Source organism: Anas platyrhynchos, chromosome 1 (genome assembly GCF_047663525.1).
Source record: "Anas platyrhynchos isolate ZD024472 breed Pekin duck chromosome 1, IASCAAS_PekinDuck_T2T, whole genome shotgun sequence".
In the NCBI taxonomy this organism is placed as follows: domain Eukaryota; kingdom Metazoa; phylum Chordata; class Aves; order Anseriformes; family Anatidae; genus Anas; species Anas platyrhynchos.
In genome coordinates this window covers 56475460-56498355 of record NC_092587.1, presented here as the reverse complement: position 1 = coordinate 56498355, position 22896 = coordinate 56475460, and the positions used below count along the sequence as shown (strand labels likewise).

The 22896-nt window shown below is 41.5% G+C and overlaps 2 protein-coding genes across 3 annotated transcripts in view; one reads left to right on the top strand and one right to left on the bottom strand.

Moving 5' to 3' along the window:
• The first annotated feature begins 410 nt into the window (after positions 1-410).
• FBXO7 (F-box protein 7) lies at positions 411-12218 on the top strand. 2 transcript variants are annotated; one of them, XM_072038220.1, is made up of 9 exons: positions 411-683; positions 1596-1896; positions 3648-3875; positions 5212-5353; positions 6524-6607; positions 7721-7813; positions 8793-8969; positions 9666-9703; positions 10065-12218. In XM_072038220.1, exons 1-9 carry the CDS (start codon positions 568-570, stop codon positions 10467-10469), a joined length of 1584 nt encoding a protein of 527 aa, XP_071894321.1. In that variant the 5' UTR covers positions 411-567; the 3' UTR covers positions 10470-12218. The 2 variants fall into 2 exon arrangements, with proteins under 2 accessions (XP_071894321.1, XP_038029343.1); XM_038173415.2 differs by having other exon boundaries at positions 412-689.
• Positions 12219-14614: 2396 nt separating this feature from the next.
• SYN3 (synapsin III) overlaps positions 14615-22896 on the bottom strand; it is a 189523-nt gene continuing 181241 nt past the window's right edge. The window contains exons 11-14 of the mRNA XM_013092067.5: positions 22659-22793; positions 18464-18548; positions 17358-17655; positions 14615-16476 (exon numbers count right to left, since the gene is read on the bottom strand). Coding sequence (XP_012947521.1) covers positions 16344-16476; positions 17358-17655; positions 18464-18548; positions 22659-22793 — 651 coding nt within the window. The 3' untranslated portion in view covers positions 14615-16343. The remainder of the gene's footprint in view (positions 16477-17357; positions 17656-18463; positions 18549-22658; positions 22794-22896) is intronic.

Genomic DNA, 22896 nt, shown 5'->3' with positions numbered 1-22896 from the left:
TCAGCTGAAGTGCAACTAATGCCAACATAATAAAGTCTGCTACGCTTCATATGTGATAATATTATTCGGGGGCAGGTGCTAAGGCGTTAGATCTGATGTGATAAGGAAAGTATGAAGGAATTACGAGTCCCTTTATAACGGGATGCGCTCTGACGGCTGCACCCTCCCTCAACCCTTCCCCTGCCACCTGTTCCCAAGAACTTCCCCCCCAGAGCGCACCACACAGCAAACAACAAGCCCTCGTTGAGATCTTTATTCTTACAGACAACACCCAACGCGGTATTGAACCGAAAAGAAGGAAAACAAACAAAAAAACACCTCAGCTGACGACCAATCCCCCCCCACACCCCCCTCCCTAAGGGCCCCAACGGCCGCCCCTCAGCGCGGCGCATGCGCGGTAAGCCGAGCAGCGCCCTGAGGGCGGTCCCGGGCGGGGCGGGGCGCGGCGGCGCGGCGCCAACCAAGCCAAGGCGGCGGCGGCAGCCCGGCAACCCTCACGCCCGCCGCCACCACCCGGAGCTCGGCGGGGCCGCGCTCGCAGCGCCCGGTGCCGGTGCCGCCGCCGCCATGAAGCTGCGCGTGCGGCTGCAGAAGCGGACGGCGCCGCTGGAGCTGCCGGGGGCGGAGCCAACGCTGGGGGAGCTGCGCGCGCAGCTGTGCCGGGCCCTGCTGCCCGCCTGGGGGTACAGGTAGCGCGGAGCGAACCACCCCGCGGAGGGGCGGGGGGGGGAGGTGGGGCTGTACCATTGTGGGGTGGAGAGGGGGGGTTGGGGTATATCCCCCTGCGGTGGCGCTGCCGCCCGCTGTGGGGCTCGTCGTGGGGCGGGCCTTGAGGGGGGGGGGGTCTCTGGGTTGAGTTAAAATAAAAAGAGTTTAAAGTGTTAGGAAGTCTTGGTGGTGTTTGTAATAAAGTCTGTTGAATCCATTGAAGACGTGTCTGTGGAAGTGGCTCGTTTGGGGGCGGGTTTTGCGGGGTTTTAAGGCTCAGCCTCTCTGTGGGGACCAGGCGCTGGCAGGCTGTGTTACCTCAGCAAGCATTTTATACGTGGTGCCCTCATGCTGACCAGCTCCCTTTATGTCGGTTTTCTTGTTGTAATCGCTTTCTTTAAAGGAGCCCTTTCTCTGCCTTCGTTTGTAACTAGCGCGCTAGAGAGCGGCTGCTGGGTTTGAAACAAGTTTTGGTGCTTAATCGGATAGCCAGGGGGTTGAGTCAACAGCGCTAAATATACACCCGGCCAAGGTTATGTAAAAACAAGATAAAGTTTGTTTTGCAAAGTTTGGTATCTTCTGGTTTGGAGCGCACCTGTTTGCTCTCCTTCATGACCGCTTTATGAGCGGTTGCGGTAGGCACCGCTGGGCTTCCCAAGCAGCCACAGCTACTTAAAATGTACTTGGGGAGAAAAATAGGAGAAAAAAAATCACAAAGTAATCTTTTATCACTTTTCCCTTTGTGTCTTACTAACTATAAATGCATTAAAACCTATGGAATAGAACTATCGTAGTACGTGATATGTGTTTCTAACTATACCGCTCTGTTACCTCTCATACCCAGACGGAGCCAACCACATTTCATTTTTTTCCCTATTATTTTGCAGTTCTGATACAGAGTTTTCAATAACGTTGAACAGCAAAGATGCTCTTACAGAAGATGAGAAGACTTTGGCTTCATATGGGATTGTTCCTGGTGATTTGATATGTTTATTGCTAGAAGAAAAAGATGCCAAGCCCAGCCTACCTCCTCCCTCATCTTCTAATCCTCCCACGCTTCAGAATGGTCATGAGACATCCACCGTGATCCCCAGCAGAAGTCAGGCCGACAGTGCGAAAGAAGAAAGGCAGGATGGACAATCTGCCAACCAGAAAGCTCAAGAGGAAGTTCAAAGTAATGATGACAGGGTAAGGCCTGTACAATGCGAAGCAAATTGTGCACTTTGCAAAGTGCACGATTCCTTTCTCATGGGTTGTAAGTTCCCTGTGATTTGGATGTTATGGAATGAGAGGCCTGCCTGTATTTCTTGTGTGTGGAGGTTATGTTGCTGAGACAGCTCCTGCCATGTGCTTCATGGAATCATCAATGTTGGAAAAGACCTCCAAGATCATCTGGTCCAACGATCCCCCTACCACCAATGTCACCCACTAAGCCATGTCCCTAAGCACCAAGTCCAGCCTCTCCTTAAACACACCCAGGGACAGTGATGCTACCACGTCCCTGGGCAACCTGTTCCAATGACTTACTGCTCTTTCTGAGAAGAAAGGTGTACATCTGTATGATCCCATATACTTGTTGCAGTTAATAGGCACATTTTTTGTATGTTATTCAGTGGTTTGTTTCCTGTGTGACAGTATATATAATAGTTAAGCAGGTAACTTCACCCACCAGCTGCTGGGTCCTAAGGTGAAAGGAGGCTTTCTGGAAGAAATTCTGTAGGTGCCACAGTGCTTGGTTCCTATCTCTTTACGTGATTATGTCCCTGTTAGGCATGAGCTAGAGAAGCTGATCATTCTTTTTAAAGCAATTAGTTCTTTGTTTTGAAATAAATGTTTAATACAAAATGTCCCTTACTACAGCTCTTATACAAAGAATGTTGCTAAGCATACTTAAAAAAATTTTGTTTCGAAGTATAAGAGTTGAGATTTAGGATGAAAAGAATTGTAAGTAGTGAAAGTGAATGTAGTCGGACCATTGTCACAGGAGCAGTATGCCCTTTGCACATGGTGCTGTGCGCATACATGGTCCTTAGCTGTTGGTCAGGCCATCTTTAGCTCTGCAGAAATCTATCATTTATTTCATTTTTCAAATGTGAAAAATTCTTACATCTTCCTCCAAAACTACAGTTACAGAAAGGTGTCCAAGCAGCTATGCATCGTTAAAGTACAGCTGTAGAAATATGCAAAACTGTTTTTAATGGGGCCTATGTGCATTGTTCTTAATGAGAGGCAGGAAGCTCCCTGGGTGGATGGTCACGCCTCTTGTAAAAACATAAAGGTGTCTTGTGCCATTGAACATGCATGTGGGAGAGAAATAGCTACAGCTCCTTCAGGCTCTTTTTTCCCTTTTTGGTCCTCTTCCCATAGATAAATCCAGCCATGGTTTTAATTCATTGCTTTTTTTTAGTTTGTAGGTAGTTTTGTAAGTCACATAATAACATGGTGCGATTTTGGTGGGAGAAAAGAAGCCCAACAAAACCACAGCCCTCAATTGTTCTATTGGTATTTTTTTTTTCAGCTATATAAGCCTATTGTATTTTTAAGGAGTCTAAGCTAATCTCTTTATGTGCTATGCATGTTGGTGTACCCCAGTGACTAAATTATTCCAGTATATGTTAAAAGAATTCTGGTGAAGGTTCGTTATGTTACCAATTTGTCTTTGAGTACTATATGAAATAAAACGACTGACTTTTTTTACAAAGGGCTTGCATTATAAGTATTAAAAAAATACAAAGGCTTCGTGTGTAATCCTAGTCTCCAAATCCCAGTCTTCAGCAGGGATTCTAGAAAATGTAGATGAAACGAGTCTGTAAAAGTTGCATGGGAAATCTGTAGTGTAGACTTGGGGCCCATGAAGACTATGGTAAGCAGGTAAATAATGCTGATGTATTTAGAGGTGTAAATTTCTGAATGTAAATGTCTTTTGCTATCTCTTGAAGGCAGGATCCAGCATAGAGTTTCCTTCTGGATTAGTCCCAGAGGATGTCGATCTGGAGGAAGGTACAGGCTCCTATCCCTCCGAGCCCATGCTGTGCAGTGAAGCTGCTGATGGTGAGATACCACATTCCTTAGAGATGCTCTACCTTTCTGCTGAGTGTACCAGTGCCGCCGATGCTTTGATCGTTCTAGTACATCTGCTCATGATGGAGACAGGCTACGTACCACAGGTGAGTGCACCACCAAAAAAGAAACTTCCAGGTCAGTGTGAATAAGCTGCAGAACATCACAAGAATGTATGACACAAGATGCCTCTGAAGATCCACATCGGGCTTTGTATGTCAGTCAGCAGCTGCTGAAGTATCACCTTGTCTTATTTGCCTGAGCAGTATGGCTTAAGGGCAAAGACTAGAGCAGCTTTTAGGTGTGAAAAAAGAGGCTTGCCTCCGTGTTCCTTTTGGTCCCCATCCTCACCGGGACCCAGCTGGTAACCTCCCATTTCTGCTTTATGCTGATGAGTTTGTTCAGATCTTCTTGGATTGTAGCACTTCATTGTAATGCTGTCCTCAATATCAGCATCATCTCAATAGGATTCAGTTCAAATGGTGGCTGACAAGGCCTAGGTCTGCCCAGGTATTGTCACCTAACTTGTATTAACTTAACTGCGTTGAGTTAGGCTTTGGTTCCGCTAACATATCGAGGTATCAAACTCAAAAACCTTATGGCACTGACACTATACAGTGTATGACTTCACCTTTTCTCTTCAGATTTTCAGACTAGCATTATATGTTTATTAGTGTGTGTGACTGAACATGCAAGATAAGACTTGCAATCTGTGGAGGTGGTTTAAGTCTCCTGATTTTCTTTGCAGTGCTAAGTGTGTGTATGGAATCAGTTTAGGTATCTGGTTGACCAGTACCATTTAATAAATCTGCTAAGTTAACTGTATTCCCATAGCCTGAAATACTGTCTGAAGAATACATTTGCTACTGGGAATAGTTTAAGCCTAATTAATCAATAGGCTTGGAAATATGGAATAATTTTCCTGCAAATTTAAGAGGAGAGAGTCTGCTTGTAGTTGTGGTTATGTTGTATCTCCCTATGGGAGTCTGAGTGTTTTCATACTGAAATTGAAAGGAAAGTTGTTAATCCACTGAGATTTTCAAGTTGATTTCAAGCTATGATTCTTCAAGTCCCGTCAGAGATTGTAAGTTCATGGAACAGGTGCAGTAACGTGTTTCTCATGCACAAATTAACATATATTCAGGAGTTGTCAGAATGCAGGAATAAATGACAGAGTGAAGTACAGATCTCAGAGAAATAGGTGCAAGTCTGTATATTGAAAACCTTCTCTGTCAGAAACTGGGACAGGACAAAAAACACTAAACATTTCCTTGTATTATCTTGGGGAAAACAGTATATGCTCACACAGTTATAGACTGTATCATAACACAGATTGGGGCTAAACTAAGATTTAAACTTCAAGCATAATTCTGGAATTTTCAAACTTCTAGTCGTCTTCTTCCACTTGTGATGTATGGCAGTATTATCTCTGTATATTTTTAGGGAACAGAAGCTAAGGCAGTATCTATGCCAGAGAAATGGAGAGGGAATGGTGTTTATAAGCTACAATACACACATCCCCTTTGTGAAGAAGGTTCTGCTGGTTTGACTTGTGTGCCTTTGGGAGATCTTGTTGCTATTAATGGTAAGTTGGTCAAGTTTTCATCCTGAATAGAATATGCATCATTAAATATCACCATTGTTCAGCAAGATAAAACTCTTATATACTTCCTTACACCCTCTTTGGAACCATAACTTGATTTTCCAGATTGATGAGGTGAGGTACCGCTTCATGACCATGAAAATTTTTGACATTCATTGTCTCAGTATTAGCTTTTTCCCTCCCTCTCTTCAGAACAGATCATTGCTTGGGGGATTCAACTGGTCTTTTCATTGTAATGTTGTAAAAATCCTGTTTTATGTGTTTCATTTCATAGGAACTGTGTTATACATTAGCAAAGACTAAAAAGAGGGAGATTTGCTCCAGCTACGTTTTGTTTGGTCTTATGTTCTTTACAAGACTTATAAACAACTTGTGGACTACATAATAGTTTTAATGTGTAATCTTTCTTGAAGCATGTTAACAGTCTAACTGTGGTCTCAAAAACTGCATTTATTCGATACAGAAAATTTAGGGAAGTCTAAGCAACTTCCATATCGCTTGATGTGTTTTTTTCTTTTTTCATATTTTATTTAGCATTTGAGCAATTCCATCTTTTTCAAAAAAAAAAAAAAAAAAAGGAGCTTGATTTTAACTCAAGATACCTTTAATTAAAATTTGTAGGCTTTCTTGTTAAACATGTGGCTGCTTATGCCAGTTTGTGTAAGCACGTAATATATTCTCAGAACATGTACGCAGTTTGCTTTCTGAAATTACAATGAAATGTTTTAACCAAGTCAGGTTAGCTTTATATTCATAGTAGTTGCAACACTGTCCTAGTGTTCACATAGTAAGACTCTTCAATCTTCTTCTAGAGTTTATAGCATTTGAGTTAATTTTTTTAATGACTGGGTTGTAATAATGGCTTGCTGTGTGTACCCCTTCTAGGTGTGTTGCATTTATTTCCACGTGATAGAATTGTTGAAGACAATGCTTGTTTTTTGTCACTAAGATATTTTTTTCTTTACTATTTTAAGTTCCAGTTTATTTTTCTGAAACTCTTATTTATCTAGCTGCTTGAAGCCATTTGGTATTTTTCTTGAGGGGAGTTGTTAAGGGAGTAAAGTAAAACACCTTCTGAGAGTAAGGCGATAATAAAGTGGTCTTTGTCATCTCAATATGTTTTCAATTTTGATTTTCTTCTTATATTTGCAGCAACATTAAAAATCAACAAAGAGATTAAAGGTGTGAAGAGAATACAGCTCCTGCCTGCGTCCTTTGTTTGCTTTCAGGAACCAGGTATGCTTGAGCTATGATACTGATAACGGTAAACTGAAGAGTAAGGGAGTAGAGTAACACAGGTAACACAGTGGTTAAGGATATTCTTCAGTTTAAGACTGAAGTGGTAAAAAATAGCAAGAAAGAATAAAAATGTGGTCATCGTTTAGAGGGGCTGCTGCTTTTTGGTAGAAGGAATTCAGCGTGTAGCAATTTCCTTGTATTTTGCTGCTAAAACAATTTGAATTTCTTGGATTCACTGAGTAAGAAAAGGACTTTGCAAAGCCTGAGTCATCCTTTGGCCCATATGCCTCTTACTTATGAAGTCCTGAATTTATGTGTGAATCTGAGGCAGCAATGCTGGACTGTACCCTCTTTCTGCCTCATATTTCAGGCAGAGACTGACAGTACCTACAGTCTTGCTGTGGTGCTATCACTGTTGTATTATTTTTGTTAGAAAATATGTGCTGACTGCATAGCTCTCTCCAGGATGCCAAAATCAGAGGAATACTAAGGTTGGGTTGGACAGATGGATATAGATCCTTTGTCAGCAGAGTAGCCTGACTAGCCTTTTGTTTTATGAAGCATTAATGAACCTCTTTGTTGCCAGTTGAGGCTGACTCAGTGTTGTACACTGTGTCCTCAGATCCCCAGTCCCTGATTTATGAGGCTAGTCAGAAGGCTGTAGAAGAGTAACTGAGTGCTGAAACGTGTCCAAGATAATGGTACAGTCTTCTGGCTATCATTTCTTCAGAGAACAGAATGGGAAAACATTCCTGTCAGAGAAGTGAACGTTGCAGGCATTTACAACATAGGTGCATGCTGCCTATGGGCTTTGAAATCCAGGAAAAGAAGTGCTGAAAGCTTGGGAGCCAGTTTGTTTTTGAAAAACTCAGATATTTCTCTTAGTGTTGCTTTTTCAAGCCAAAGGAAAGACTAGCTTTAGCATGGAAATGGCCTGTAGTTTCTTGACTTCATTCCACGGTTGTAACATACTAGCTGCAGATGTGTTCCCATCAAGACTGCAAGCAAAGCACGATTCTGTTTATAAGAAAACAGTAGTTTTCCTGCTCTTGTATAATCGTTGCATTCTAACCTGCTGAAGTTGAGCTTTTTCTCTCTCTGCTTTGATAGAAAAGGTTGCGGGTGTTTACAAAGACCTTCAGAAATTATCTCGTCTCTTTAAAGACCAGCTGGTTTACTCTCTTCTGGCTGCTGCCCGACAAGGTGAGGAAAAGATATTTACAATACAGTGCTTCATTTTTGAGGATGGAAGGAAGGGGTGTGTGTCTATCCAAAGCTTTAAAAGGAAAAGTGTTAAAAACACTTGAAACAGCTGTTCAGTGGTAGTACATAGAGAATAAGAATAAATAATTTATACAAAGGTTAACCTAATTTATTGAGACTGTATTTCAAAAAATGCTCATGTAATGACAATTTCCTGGTTTTGCTATGTAAAGACAGAAAGTCCTTTCTAGTCTCACTTAAAAGATTGAGATGGAATGGCTGTTCTTCATACTTGGTGATGAGAAAATCACACCACAGTAACTTTGTGGCTCTGGTTTTGCAGTTTTGATCTATTTCTTTGTCAAAGCTGAAAAACTTGTATAGCATCGTATTTGGAAGTCAAACCACTGGAATGATCTCCTTAGTAAGTGGTCATTGAGGGCTTGGAAAGGATGGAAGAAGTAACCCTAGCTGGTGTTAGTGAAGCATTAGAAAACTGGGCTTTCAGCATATAGGTATTGCCATAAAAGATTCAGCTTTGTATTCTGAAGACACAATGGGATTCCCTGTAGACTTCAGTGCAGGAAGGCTTTAGTGAAACATGCTCTATATTTAATGTGTTTTTTTTGTGGACTCCTGAAATTGGGCAGATTTATTTTCCTTTACCTATTCCAGCCTTTGTTCTGTAGCCTGTAAACATAGTTAGGCATGTGGTGTGTTTCTTAGGCTTGCAGTGGACAGTGGTGTGCAGTATAAAATGTCATTTGCCCTATTTTGTGCACTCTATAAATGTACTGAGAGTTGGGAAACATTTGTTTTATAAGAAGTCGCATCACAACACTTTCTGAGAAAAGTCATTTAATGAGGCATCAAAGGGAAATGATTGAAGGGAAAAGTTCTAATGTCCTTCCGTTCTTTAGAGTCTTCAGAGTAAGCTCTGCACCATTTAGGTAATGCTTCTATTTCCTCCACTTTGTAGCACTGAACTTGCCAGATGTTTTTGGGTTAGTGGTCCTTCCTCTTGAGCTGAAGCTTCGGATCTTCAGACTTCTGGATGTCCGTTCGCTCATCTCTCTGTCTGCTGTTTGCCGGGATCTTTATGCAGCTTCAAATGATCAGCTTCTGTGGAGGTTTATGTACTTGCGAGATTTCCGAGGTAATGTTGAGATGCATGTTTTCTCTAATTCTCATGAGAACAGAGGGATTAGGTCTGACAGATTTTGTCAAGAGGCTCCTTAAGGAACCACTTCTGTTTTTTAAACGCTGGGAGGAAGTAGAGTCTTTTACAATACTAACCAGTACAGTTGGTCAGGGGTAATTCAGGTGGATATGCTGTTTTCTGCCTTGAAAAATGGTGGTAGTATGCAGACTCATTTCTCATGGATTATATAGTTTTGGCCATTATGTGGTACAGACCTTAGTATTTTTTTTCACCTGTTTCCCTGGGTAGTTCGGTGCACTGGCTATTGCAGATACTAGAGAGTAGAGGGAAGGGATATTCCTTCCAGCAGTCCCTTATAAGAGATTGCTATAAGAGATTGATTTCTGATAGTACTTTCCTAGATAACCTTATTTTTCCAAAGATGGGAATGGTGTTTCTGGGATATCTTACTAAGTTTTGAGATGATGCCTTACATAGAATGGGTGTATGAGCAGCTTACCTACTGGATGGTCCTGGAGCTTAATTCTTTTTAAAGCCACATTATCTTTTTTAAGCCACATTATATATAAAAATGTATTGACCAAGTGTTTTTTCATCTCCTCCTGCAAGTTCCCACAAAATGGGGCGTCGTTGTCATGAATGCTACTTAAAAGGGATTGCTCATTTTAATTTTTTTTGCTTCTCTTGCAGATCCTATTGCAAGGCCTCGTGACACAGACTGGAAAGAAGTAGGTGACTTCTTGATATAATCTCTTTGAGAATAGTCTACACAGGATAATTTGAGGCTAAAGCATTGACCTGGGGAGGCTGTAGTCTTAAGTTTTATTTTAAGTGTGGTGGCCTGTGCACACACATTGAGTTTGATCAGAGTAGGAGAAAACAGCATCAGTGAGTGACAGTGCACGCACAAATTGCAGGTTACAGGCCTTTCAGACATGTGATTAGTCTTTGGCAGGCAGAGTGACTGCAGTTCTGGGTTTTAAGAATGAAGAGGAGTTCTTTTCTGAGAATTGAAGAACTGAATGCAAGTGCTGAAGATGAAACACGAAGTGCTTCTAGACCATAAAATACCTTTGTTTCTGTCTGCAGCTATACAAGAAAAAGCTGAAACAGAAGAAGGAGGCCTTGAGATGGAGGCACATGATGTTTCTGCCCCCTACGCCTCATCCAATTCCCTTTCATCCCAACCCATTTTATCCTAGTCCCTTTCCTCCGAACCCCTTCCCATCAAACCCAATCTACCCCCCCACGATCATTGGTGGAGAATACGATGAGAGACCAACGCTTCCATACGTTGGAGACCCAATTAACTCACTTATTCCTGGTCCAGGGGAAGCACCAGGCCAGTTTCCTCCATTCAGACCACATTTTGACCCCATTGGTTCCTTGCCTGGAGCAAACCCTACACTTCCAGGACGAGCTGGACCCACTGACAGGTTTCCACCTAGACCCAGCCGGGGCCGCCCCATGGACATTCGCCGTGCGTTCATTTGACTGCTGCTTTCTCCTTCAGTGAATTTTCTAATTCCTGAGCTTGCTTTCTAACTGCAGGAGGCTGCAAAATCCAGGCACTAAAATCTGCCTTCTCTTCAGATTGTTGGAAGGACTTGTGTGCATGATACTGTTTTGACACCAAAGTCAGGGTTTGTTTATGTTCTGGTAACACTGCAGCACCTGGCACTAACATCTGTTTCAAGAAGAGCTATGAGTTAGAACAATTAATGCTGTTCTCTGCCCTCCTCCTCCTCTTTAGTCATCTGTGAAGTGCTACTTAGAGACCAGAAGGATACTGGCCAAATACTTGCTGCATCAGATAAAAAGCACTTTAAATGCAAATCCTATCTTTGTCTGTCTTATTTGAAAAGTTTTATTAATTTGCCAGGAAAAAAATATTTTGTTTAAAATCTACCTGGCTAATAATCTTTCTTAACAAAAAATCTACCGTGTTCCATATAGAATAGGATACTATCACTGTTATGGTACATGTGAGTTCATAGTTTTTTTTTTTCCAAAGATTACTTCTTTTTTTTTTGTTTTTATTAGGTAAAAAGTATTTTTGTGTTATTATGTAATACACAAAGAATACAGGGAAGGGATTTTTTTAATGGATATATTAGAACACAAATCAATTCATTTTGCAAACAACTGAGTAAACTCATGCTACAGTGCAACTCTAAAATCTGAACAGAAGCAGAGCAATTTTACAAAGAACCAGCAGCAAGACTTCTGTCGTTTTTCTTGGTTGAACAAGTTGACTTTACAAATAAGTAGCTATAGTACATGGCCGCATTTACTGTGTGTGAACTAAAATTGGTGCAAAAGTAAGTCTTTCTTCCTGCCTAACTAGTTAAGGAATTAAGCAGCTTGATCTGGTTGCAGTGGAAATGGGATCGCAGCAGGAGAAACAGAGTTAATACTTACTTTACTGCAGTAAGTTCCATTTAATTCCATTACTGCAGTATTGAATCTTTATGGAAGGAAACATTGTAGTTTGTTTTAAGCACCTTTCAAGTGTTGTCTTGTTAATTAATGAACAACTAACAAAGTCACTGTTGAAGTCTCCTGATAAGATCTTCAGTCTGATGCTGAAGCTCAATTAAAGACTGGAATAACTAACAAAACTTTGCTAGAACTTTTCATTTCTTTCTTTTTTTTTTCCTTTTTAAGATGGATTGATCTCTGTTTCTGAAAATGTAAATGGTACTGATGACTGTTGTGACAGCTGATACTATTTTCTACAATCCTTCTGGAATTCAAAGAAGGGAAATGGATTACATTTCCTATTAAATACAAGCTGTTTAATCAGTAACACTTATGTGCTTTTCCAGGTGATATTTCAGTGACTCATCTTGTTTTGTATAAAATCAGCTGACGAGTGTGGTCAGAAAGTTTTGTTATTAACTCCCACGGGAGTAAAATATAATACTTTATTTTGCTCTCAAAAGTTGCATTTCCTTTTTTTTTCCCCCCTCCTACTTCACAGCTACAGCATACCAGAGCAAATCCTGCCCTTATCCAACAGTGAAGAGTAAATATCTATAGAGTCTGGGGGGCAATGCTTCCCATTTGATGCCAAGTCTAGCCTTAATTTTTAACATTTTCCTAACGCGGTTGAATTTCCTTGTTCCAATGGGTTTTTCACTTAAGTAAAGTGCACAGTCAGACATCTTGGAGCTAGCAGTGATTCTTTATATTCCACTGACTATAAGAAATAAAATGAATGTCTACGCTGTGGATCTTGCACCATTTTGTTCTTGTGCTGAATTCTTCAGAAACACGTACGTTAAATTCAGATAAGGTCAGACAATTTTAACTGATAAAGTATTTTGTAACTTATTCTTCACTTTTTTCAAGCTATTTCTGTGAACAATGATCTTTGTGTATGATACATTAATTTTGTGGTACCAGAGGTACTCATTACTAATGCCTTGATGATATCCACATTGCTCACTCTGCTCATGCTTCTTGCTGCTGTGGAGTTGAGCCCTCTGCCACGAAGACAACCTGGTCATTTGTCTCCCAGGCTTATGCCACAGGTTCTGTTTATCCTGGATTTTGTCATTTGGACGTTTGTTTGTGAAGAAATGAACTCAGCATTGTTACAGATATGCCAATGAGTGACTTGAAGATATTCCTTCATTTTCTTCTTTGTTGCTTCGCATTGTAGTGAAGGCATTGTGAGCCAAAGAGAAAGGAACCTGACTTATCCTGAACTGTTGAGTTTCCTACAGAGGAGTTCCCTTAATTCATAAAACAGTACATGAAATGCTATTTGAATATCTCAGGACCAACAGTATAAAATGAGAAGAAAACAGGAAATATATGAGAACCAGCTACTTTTTTTTTGTTATTTGGCAGCTTCTAAGACAGGTGTATGTGTCATTTCTGTTTGCAAATGACAGAAGAGACACCACAAAAGGTGAATTGCATTAAAGTGTCCCCCATTCCTTGCCTGTACTGTTCATCTGTATCCAGTGCTGTGTAGTCACTACTAACATTCATTTGGAAATCAGAAACTTATTTTTTCTCTATTGTTTTACCTTCGTCCTAAAATTTAAGACAACTATATTAAAAAAAAAAAAAAAAAAAAAAAAAAAGGGTGTATGCAAGGTATAAGGTCCTATGTACCTGTCTGTGATCAGTGAAAGAGAAGATACAGCTGCAGTTACTGGAGCAGAACTGCTGTGTTGAGCCCTAGCTTTATACAAGATGTTTAATTGCATGAGAACGTGAGTTACATTCCTCTTGAAATACCACACCTAGATATTACAAGAAGGTCAAGATGTGTCTCGGTGTGTATCTAAACAGCAAACTGTAAAATCATTTTCCAGGTGGTGGATATGAGTGGGTGTCTTAGCTGTGTCCCGGCTTCTTGGGCTGAATCCAAACACACATCTATTCATGTTTCCTGGCTTCCATGTGAAGAAAATTAAAGCATGCAGGACAAAAGGGAGACCCAGTGTGCTCTGACCAGGTGTTCAGTTTTCACAGCTGTGAGAAAGACCCCAAGGCATGCTGTGGGGCATGTCTGTCCTGTGATTTAAATGTAACTTCTATTCACCAACTTCTATGTTGCCTTTTTAACTGTACTTAACTCCAGCTGTTATATCTAGACACCTAAATAGTTGGGTATACCTTAGTTCATGACTCGTAAAATGGAGAATATAATCCTTGTATTTCCTCTCTCTGTTGCTTTGTTAGATTGTAGGGATTTAGGAATAGAAGCCCTGCATTGAAAGTGATAACGTGAACATACAATGGTGCATTTGTGAATCATCTGTTAGCCACAACATCTAGTTTGTAGATTGAAGTGTACTGTTAGAATATTTATAGGGCACAGCACAGCATTTCATCATTTTAACTGAGGGCATCAGCTCAGTGTGTTCATTAAAGCACTCTTGTGGACACAACTGAAAATACTTTTTAGGAACTATAGAAATAGGCAGGATAAGCTGATGCTGCCTGTTGGTTTTACTCATTTTTGCAAGCTGGAGCTAGAAGGGGGTGAAATCCCATCCTGTTTGCTTGTCCCTTGAAAGATGACAGTTGGGAGCTGCAGGCAGGTCTGAGATTGCAGCTGGGCATCAAACCAACAGTGCTATGCTGCTGCAGTGGTCAGCTACAGGACAGCCCTGCTGTGCTCAAGTGCAGCACCAGCAAATGATTCCACTGCTGTGGTTTCAGTGAGCAACTGGGGTCGTTTTAAGGGGCCATGTCAGTAGTCACTTCATTTTTGTATAGGCTGTATTGGTAAGAGAGATGTAAAAAGATCTGATAGAACAATTGAGGATTCTGGCAGTAAACTTCTATATCTATCTTTGCATTTCTGGTGACTGTGTAGTAGGGGAAAGGCATAAGCTATGCTGAGGGAAGCACTACAGAAGGAAATCCTCTCCCACCAGGGTTGTGTTACCTCTCTCCATATAGCGGAGCCTGTTAATCTGCTATTGTTCTTGCTAGTGGGACAGTGTTTGCTCAAGGTCATTTGTCACTCTTTTATTGCTCCTGGAGGCTGCGGAACAGCAGGGTCTGTTTTCTTTCTCAGGCAGTGACATGTATTTATGATGCAACATTGTAAACTGCTTAGCAAACCTGGAAGGACAATGGTAGAGCTGAAAAAAAAAAAAAAAGATAAATCATTAGGGGATAGGGTGATTCTTTAATTCGAAATGTGAGGTATAAATCATTGGTCCAGATGAGTCTCTCGAGAGCCTCCCAAGCTGGAAAAGCTATGCAGTTACTTGCCTGAAAGTGCACAGGTCACAAAAGCTATTATATGTGTGCAGGCCTGCTCAGGGGTTGGTCATGCGAGGTCCAGGTGACTGCGTTGGATCTAGATGTTCATTACAGGTGCTGTGCAGGAATAGTTTGTTTGGCTTCGTTCCCACCAGTGAATCATGAGATCCAAAATGGCAACTATTGCTGTTGGTTTTGCTGATTTGAGGACCTCTCTCTTCAAGTGACAGCAAAAATCTGTGCCATTGGCTCCAATGTTTTTAGCTTACTGACCTCCCTTCCTCCCTTGGTATGCCTAAGAGCAACTGATGTGAAGCTGCAAAGGAAAGCGTAAAGCCAGAAGTCTGGCCTTCAAGCTGATTTGTGACTCAAGTACTTGACAAAACTTGAGGGAAACCACAGCCAGCAGAGATCTCTCTCTCTGTCTTCTCTGGAAGATTGTTACCTGCTTGGGGCAATTGCATACGTGCCTTCCCATTGCTTGGTGTCTCTGGATGGAGCCCAGCTCATCTTATTTTGAAATGACAGTTTTCCTGTTCTATCGCAGGTCTGTCACCTTGATTCATTGTGCACTCACCCCAGTCAATGGGAGTTCGAGGAGCAAGACAGGATTTCACTCCATCTCTCTGTCTGATCTGTATTATGGAACACTCAGCACACAAGTATGTGCACTTCATCAGCTCTGCTATTAATTAACCATGTTCCTGGGGGACATCCTTAGCCAGATGTGACCAAGTCACCTAAGTGCTTGGAGTGTAGCTGGCTTTTGTCTGAAATTTGTGTGAACTGTGGATATGAACTCCCTAGTGTTTCTGGGGACAGGGAAAGAAGTTTTCTTCCCCCCTTTTTTCTTGTGGAAGGCCCACTTCTCAGGTTATTTTTGAGCTAAGGCTACAGGGTTAGAACGTGACGTTTTTCTCTCAGAACTCAGGAATCATGTGCTGGGGACTTAAATGCAAGGCATGAAACAGACGTTTTAACTGCTATGAGCAGAGTGATCTGGAACAAACCAGCAGTTCATCTGGATGACCTGCTCATGTGATCTTCGGTGTTTACTGATGCCTGGTACTGTATTTAACTTGAATGTGTAATTTTACTCTGAAAAGTGACTTTTAGTAAAGTTGGTAATATGAAGTTCCACAGTTCACTGTGTTTCCATGCTCAGGCATGCTCACTTCATCAGTCAATGAATATGTGCCTCCGTTTGCACATCTGCTTCTGAAATAAGCAGATTTCTGTTTTCTTTTATCTTAGCCTCAACAAGGATTCTGTAATTGGAAGTTAGCAATTGTATGGACTACATACAAACCGAAATAAAATCTAGTTTGCACTGTAATAACTGTTGACTACACACGGGTTAGCAGGAGTAAAATTTGATTTACAACTCAGTCATTTGAACATACATGATTCTGATTATGCACGAAAAACAAATGAAATAGTGCCACTTTTATACAGTCACTTTTCAGGCCGTTATTAGAATATTTTCTTTGTATTAAAACAACTGTTGTTTTCTAAATTCCTTTTACCCAGGTATTAGCTGTAATTGCTGGGTGCCACTGAGTATATTCCAGGATGACATTGGGTATATGAAGAGTGAAGGCTGAGCAAAGCACAGATCCAGCTGCAGGGCTGTTAATCAGAAAACAGGCTAGCAAATGATTTCCTCAGGTTGCGGATGGTCTCAGCTTTTGCTTCATCTTCGTTGGGGTTTCCCCGCTGAGATGATTCAGATATGCTGAAGGTGTTTGTCAGGGACTGCGATTTGCTGAAATGGAAAACAGAGTTGACACTGAGACTCAGCAGGAGAAGGCAGTTATTCAAAGCTGGTTACTGATGCTTTGTCCTCTGTCACAATTACATGTGAGGAAAAAAAGATGTAAGCAAAGAGAATCTCCATATGCTAAGACGTCCAGGATCTGGGGAGTATAGGAGGAATGAGGGATGGGCAAGTGGATCTAATCTACTATCACAGTCCATACTAGTACCTGTTTATGAAGGCATATGATTAAAAACATGCAATTCTTGATGCTACTGCTGTGACAAACATTGACGTTATTTCACCGTTAATACAGAATAATGGATTCCTACTGAGGATCACCTTTAATCAGCCACACCATGCATGGCGATCCTTTGATTTCAAACACAGAGCACAAGGTTTTGTACAAAGTGGTAGCCATGTCCCCACCCATTTTGCTAGCAATTGCAAATAATTGCCCAGTAAAGAACCTTGTGTGGCTCCTGCATCCAAAGAGAAGTGAAGGAATTACTCTTGTCAAGCTTTCTGGTCAATAATGTGCTGCTTACAGTCTGTAAGGATAAGGATTATATACCCTGCTGAGAAGGAAGTAGCTGCATTGATATGGCCAGGGTACAGCATGCATTTAACAATGAGCATACAAACAAGAGTAAGAATGTGGTATCTTTGAGATGTAACCTAAAACTTGTTCTTCCTGACAACAGTTCAGTGGTGGCCTGAGTTCTGCTCAGGTACTTGTACCTCTGGAGTCACTCGCAGCTGTCCAGGCCTTTGTCTTTGGGGACTGCTGCCTGACAACAGGTGATAAGTTCTTCATGCCAGCTCAGGATACTTTTTTGATAGCCTTATTCTACTATCTACAGTTATCAGTGGTTTAACTGAGCACCTACTTCAGATGCGGGTGTGGGTTGGCTTGCTGCTTGGACGTTTCAGTGGGGCTTGGCTGGCTAGGAGCCCGGCCTTGAGCAGGGGGTCTGGGCTGCTGTGGTGGGAAGACGCCTGCTTTGGAAGCCTGGACTGGAGAGGACCCAGTTGCTGATCGAACTTGCTGTGGAGATCCAGGTGACCTTTGCTGCTGAGGTGAAGTGGACATGGGACTCTGGGGCTGCTGTCCTTGAGGAGAGAGCCGTTGCTGTGGAGGGGCGTTTGTCCGTGGAGGCTGAGATGCCTGAGGTTGGCGTGGCCCACCTGAAAGGGATGTGTGCGTATAAGCATGAAGAAGGTCATGTGGAAAACAAGCAAATATCTATATGGAGGAATGGGTTTTGCTATGAGGAGAGACTACTCAGACTACTTTTATGCAAAAAAGATAAGGGAAATCCAATATCTAACAGTGGTGTCTCTGGAGTTTTTGTCCATTTCTCTACCTCTTCAAAGAAGCCCTGCTGCTCCCCCCAAAGGAAGTCGTTTCAATGTGCTGTACTTTTCCATGTAACTAATACTTCTTATTCTCATCAAGTGCTTCCTGCATTGAGAAAGAAGAGTCACTGGAATACCAGCTCTAAAGGAAATGAAAGCTGAATCTGCAGGTTTGGGTCAACAGTCCCTTCATGAGAAAAGCATTTTGATGTAAAAAAGCGGTGCACCCTACTACTATCTGAGCATCTGTTCCAGCATTATCAGAAGGTGGCTTTAGCAATATTGGTAGTAGACCCTCAAATCTCACTATCCCTTCTTAATACTTCTCGCCGCTACAGCTCTGTACAAACACAAATACACTCTGTGCCCCAAATCCTGCTCCAGTGCCATTTCAAGTGGCCTTTCTTTGCTGAGCCAAGTCCTAACAGAGTTATCAACTGGATCTGTATTGAATTTTCAGCCCACTTTCAGAGCTGATACGGGATTTTACAGTAGCTGCTTTAAAAGTACAATGAATTTGCTTCCTGCTTATCAGTGAATTGGGACTATGACCGAAACCTTTATCCTGAGAGTGTTTGTTTAGAAAGCAAACTGATGTCTTACAGTCCATACTGTCATGGGTCCCAAATAACTGTACCTTGTGGAGGAGGCCGTGGCTGAGACAGTTGTGCGAGCTGAGGTCCAGGCTGAGTTTTCACTGACTGAGGCTGAACTTGTGGAGGCTAGAGAAAAAAAAAAAAAAAGCTATTCCAGTTAATACAGAGTCCCCAAAGAGAAGCCCAGATGTAATATAGGAGCAGTGGAGTCCTGAAGTGTTCCTTAAATACACACACACAGCATCTGGCTGGTAAATTTTCAAGGGACTGAAATTGAGAGCTAAGTAATAAGGAGCATATAAATTGTTTGTTCACAGGGAATAACGGTGAAGTTACAGTTCATAATGTTTTTTAGGTAATCGGGAATTGCCAAATTTATCAGGCCCGAGGGATCTCTTAGTCCCATCTCCCATTTTGGACAGTTGCCAGCACCAGATGTTCCAAAGGAAGGAGGGATGAACCATGGAAATGTCTATGGAGTAATCATCTTTTTACCCTGAGGCGTCTCATCTTGATTGCTCCTAAGTAAGGTCCAGCTCAAACCCTGGAACATAAAGTTTATGATCTGCTCTGCAAAATCTTTGCAATAGTTCCAGGTATTTTTTTTTTATTTTTATTTTTTATATTGTCACTCAGACCATTTCAATCTTACAACTTTCCCAACTTCTTAACTCCATTACTTTGAGTTTGAGAATAGTTCTCACAACCTACCTTCGCTAGGCCATTCATTATTTTGCAGGTTTTTACTGCCCTCAGTCCCATTCATGTCCTTTCTAAAGCCAACAGGTTGAATCCCTTTGGTCCCTCCATGGGAATGTTTCCAGGCTCCTAATCATTTTCATCACCCACTTCTCTTTCCTGGCTTTGTGATCCTTTCTGCAGCTGCCCAAAGCGTGTCTGCTTGTGTTATTCCAGATGAAGCAGTGTCTTGGTTCTCTGTATACCTCACCAACTCATTCCTTGTGCATCCAAATTCCCTGCTTCTCCCTTGTCAGCACAACCATAGGCTGAGCAATGGTTTTCGTTAGTCTGTTTGCAACAGTGTCTTTCTTAAGAGAAACGGTTAGCAGGACTTACAAGGTATATATACAGTTTATGTTCTCCCTCTCTCTACCCCAGTTTAGCTTACTTTTCAGTCTTCGGTACGGTTTGCTGTTGTGGTGACTTAACATACATAGCTCTCTCAGAAGTTCTTCGCTGACATCCCTGGTCCTGGCTAACCCAAATAAGTTGGTGCCATCTGCACTTTCTTCTCTCTCACTGTTTACTCTTTCTGACAGATATTTTAATAAACAGATTAAGCAAAACAGAATTGTTGCACGGAGGGCTGGTCCAAGGTTAACAAAAGTCTGAGTAAGCCTATTGCACAAAATTGTTTATGAAAGAGCAAGGGAAGTTGGAGACAGATAGACTGGTATGTGCTGGATTATTTATATGGAGAACACAATGATAAAGGGGTTGTTGAAGCTCCTGGAAGGTCAAGAGAACGAGCTAAGTGATTCTGGAAGTGGGAAGAAATGTTTCATAGCTGGAAGCACTGAAATGAGTTTCAACTGACTAACATACTGACAACAATGATGTTGTCAGCCAATCTTGTACACAATTTATCTGTGACAAGCTAAATGGATGGGAAGGAAAACCTGGGAATTTTCTATTCCATAGCTTCTAGTCCTACATCGCTTGGGACACTTAAACATTGTCTTGGTGTTGCAGGAATTATACTGGAAATAACATAAAACATCCTGATTAGATCAGCCAAAGAAAGGGAATAAGATCTCATATTGACCTCTGTTGCCTCTGCCCACAGCCAACCCAAGGCTTCTCAGAGATGAAGGCAAAGCAATTTTGAGGTGGAGAGATGCAGGAGTGATGGCCACCCAATGTCCTTGACTGTTTGCAAGATTTAACATCTATCATATCCGTGTCTTCATCTGAGGCATTTGCTTCACAATGAAACTTTGCCTTCTAGACCCTATTTGCTTGCTTTTTTAATAGCTCTTGTCTGCTACCTTCCCTGAGGCTTTGTGACAGTCTAGTTACATTATTTTGGCCGATTGCCTGCTGTCTACCACTTTATGAACAAATTCTCAAAGAGTTGATGGACAAAGAATGGAAAGGAAGATTAATGGGACATTTTTCTTTGAAAAAAGATATTGTGGTGGATGCTCTTAAGCCATGTTTCTGTAGGTTTATTAATCTTTTGTATTATTTTTTAAATTAATTGCTGAGATCATGTGTAAGATCCATGACTTCCTTACGTAATTTTTTCTATGTTAGTCTTGTAGCCTTTTTAAACACAAATGTTGTATTTGTTATACACCAATCCTCTGGAGCAATAACTGTTTCTAATGAAATTGCACTTTTTTCTTGGCAGCTGAGTCACTTCCTAAATTCACGTCATTGGATGTAGCCAGCTGGGTCTGGGGGCTTAATAATTTTTAAAAATATCAGCTATCAGCAATTTAATAACTGCTTTTGCTCTCTGCCCTGCATGACTGACTGGGAAAATCTATGTATGATTTAAGAAGTTCTCCACTTTCAGCAATTAAATTCACTGGAGTCCCAGCACTGTCTCTGTTGTCTTCCCTTTCTCCCTTAACATCGGATGATCCATAAAGCTCACCAATGCTTTGGTGGGGTTCTGTCATCTGCTGAACTCAGAGAATTTGTTTCACTCTTCCCTCTATCTGATCTTTAAAATAAAATTCTATCCTTTTAAAGTTTCCTTTTATTACTTGTGTGATTGTATGCATGAATGATTTGTGTGCATAAATATCTTTTAAAATGTCAGATTTCCAAATCTGGAAGATTTTTTTTCTGTTTGTCTTGAATGTCTTCTTTCACTTTGTGATTTAACCCTAGAAGTTTATTTCTTGCATTCCTCATTTAGGAGCAGATCAGAAATGTATATACGCATTCAGGAGAACAACGTTCTCTTAAATAGCATCCATAAAGCTTGACTTCTAATAGTAGGGAGCTTTTGAATAGTTTTCTTACTAAAAGTACATTTCCTAACTGTTTGTGCTATATCATTTCTTGTTGAGAAACCTTTTTTTTAACGTAAGTCTTCTATTTGACATCTTATGCTTCCAAGACCATTTGTTTTGTTTTCCTTTGACCCTGTTTTAGTTCTGTTGCAATTCAATCCAGTCCTGTACAGATATAGACAATATATGCATCTGTCCATGTTCTTCTGCAGGCTTCCCCTTTGCTCTTAGTTTATACACTCTTTATCTTGGTTATTTCAGGGTCAGTTGTTGGTTTCACTTTGGCCAGAGTAAATCCTATCCATTCTCTATGACTTTCACTGTCCCAAAGCATTTTTAGTGTCTATTAAAGGTTCCCCTCACTCTACCTAAAGTTTGCTTTGGATTTACTCTGAATGCACTGCATGCTGGGGTCCAGGTCTAGCAGGGAGTAGGCTGTCATACAGCAGAGACAGAGAGCCACAGTCCTTCCTCTCACTTTATCTCTTGAGTGGAAATGGAAACTTTTCCAGTGTGTTGCAGTCAGTATTATCACTCAGCCTGATTACTCTTCTGCCCTTTCTTTTGTACAGATTTCTGTTGTTCTCAACCCTTCCTGCTTGGCTCCCTTCTAGACACTGAAAGAGGTAACAGTGCATATACTCAGGGAATGAATGTGCCATGAGGAGTGCGAAGGGGTCAGCTTAAATGCAAAAATGACAGGTTATTATAGGAATTCAGCAGTAGTCAGGCCTCCTACTGATAAAGTGGGTAAAGGGCATCTCCAAAGAAGCGAGGCTGCATTGAGAAATGAAACAAGTCAGGGTGGAAATTCCCACTCTCCTATTTGGGAAGCACAGATTTTCACCAGAGATGTAAAAACTGGAATGAAACCTATCCTGAGGACTGGTTTTAGATGGAAGTGAAGCTGGGAGTTACAAGCACCTCTAGAAATGCTGTCTGCAATATGAATCTAGAATAGGATTTGATTTAGCAAGGCAAAATGCCTAGATGCGTGCCCTCCCCCTCTCCTCCCCCACCATGTGATGCCACAGTTACATGAAAGGAGAGGGCAGGAGATTGAGCTATTTCTCAGGGCACCCAATGCAAAGATCTGCAAGAGACTTCTCCGTAAGAGCAGGAGTCAGTCACTCTGGTATGGGACTGTTCATCTCCATGGGATGTCTGACTGGCTGATATTTACAGGGAGAAGAGAGCGAAACAGAGTTCAGGAAAGCAGCTTGGCCAAAAGGTTGATATTCTGTCTTACCCAAGGCCTCAGCGGTGATGGGGTAGATCCAGCAGTGGTGACAAGCTGAGTCATTTTGGAAACAACCAGATCGGCTATAAGCTGTCTGTCCTCTTCCACATGCTCACCAATCAGGGGCATCGAGCTGTCCATCACCTGCCACAAGAAAGAAAAACAGCAGTTAAAAAAGAGGTTTCCTGGTGACAGATGCTTGTTTCAACTCACCTTTCATGCTAACCTGCTTTATGTCCCCATGTCC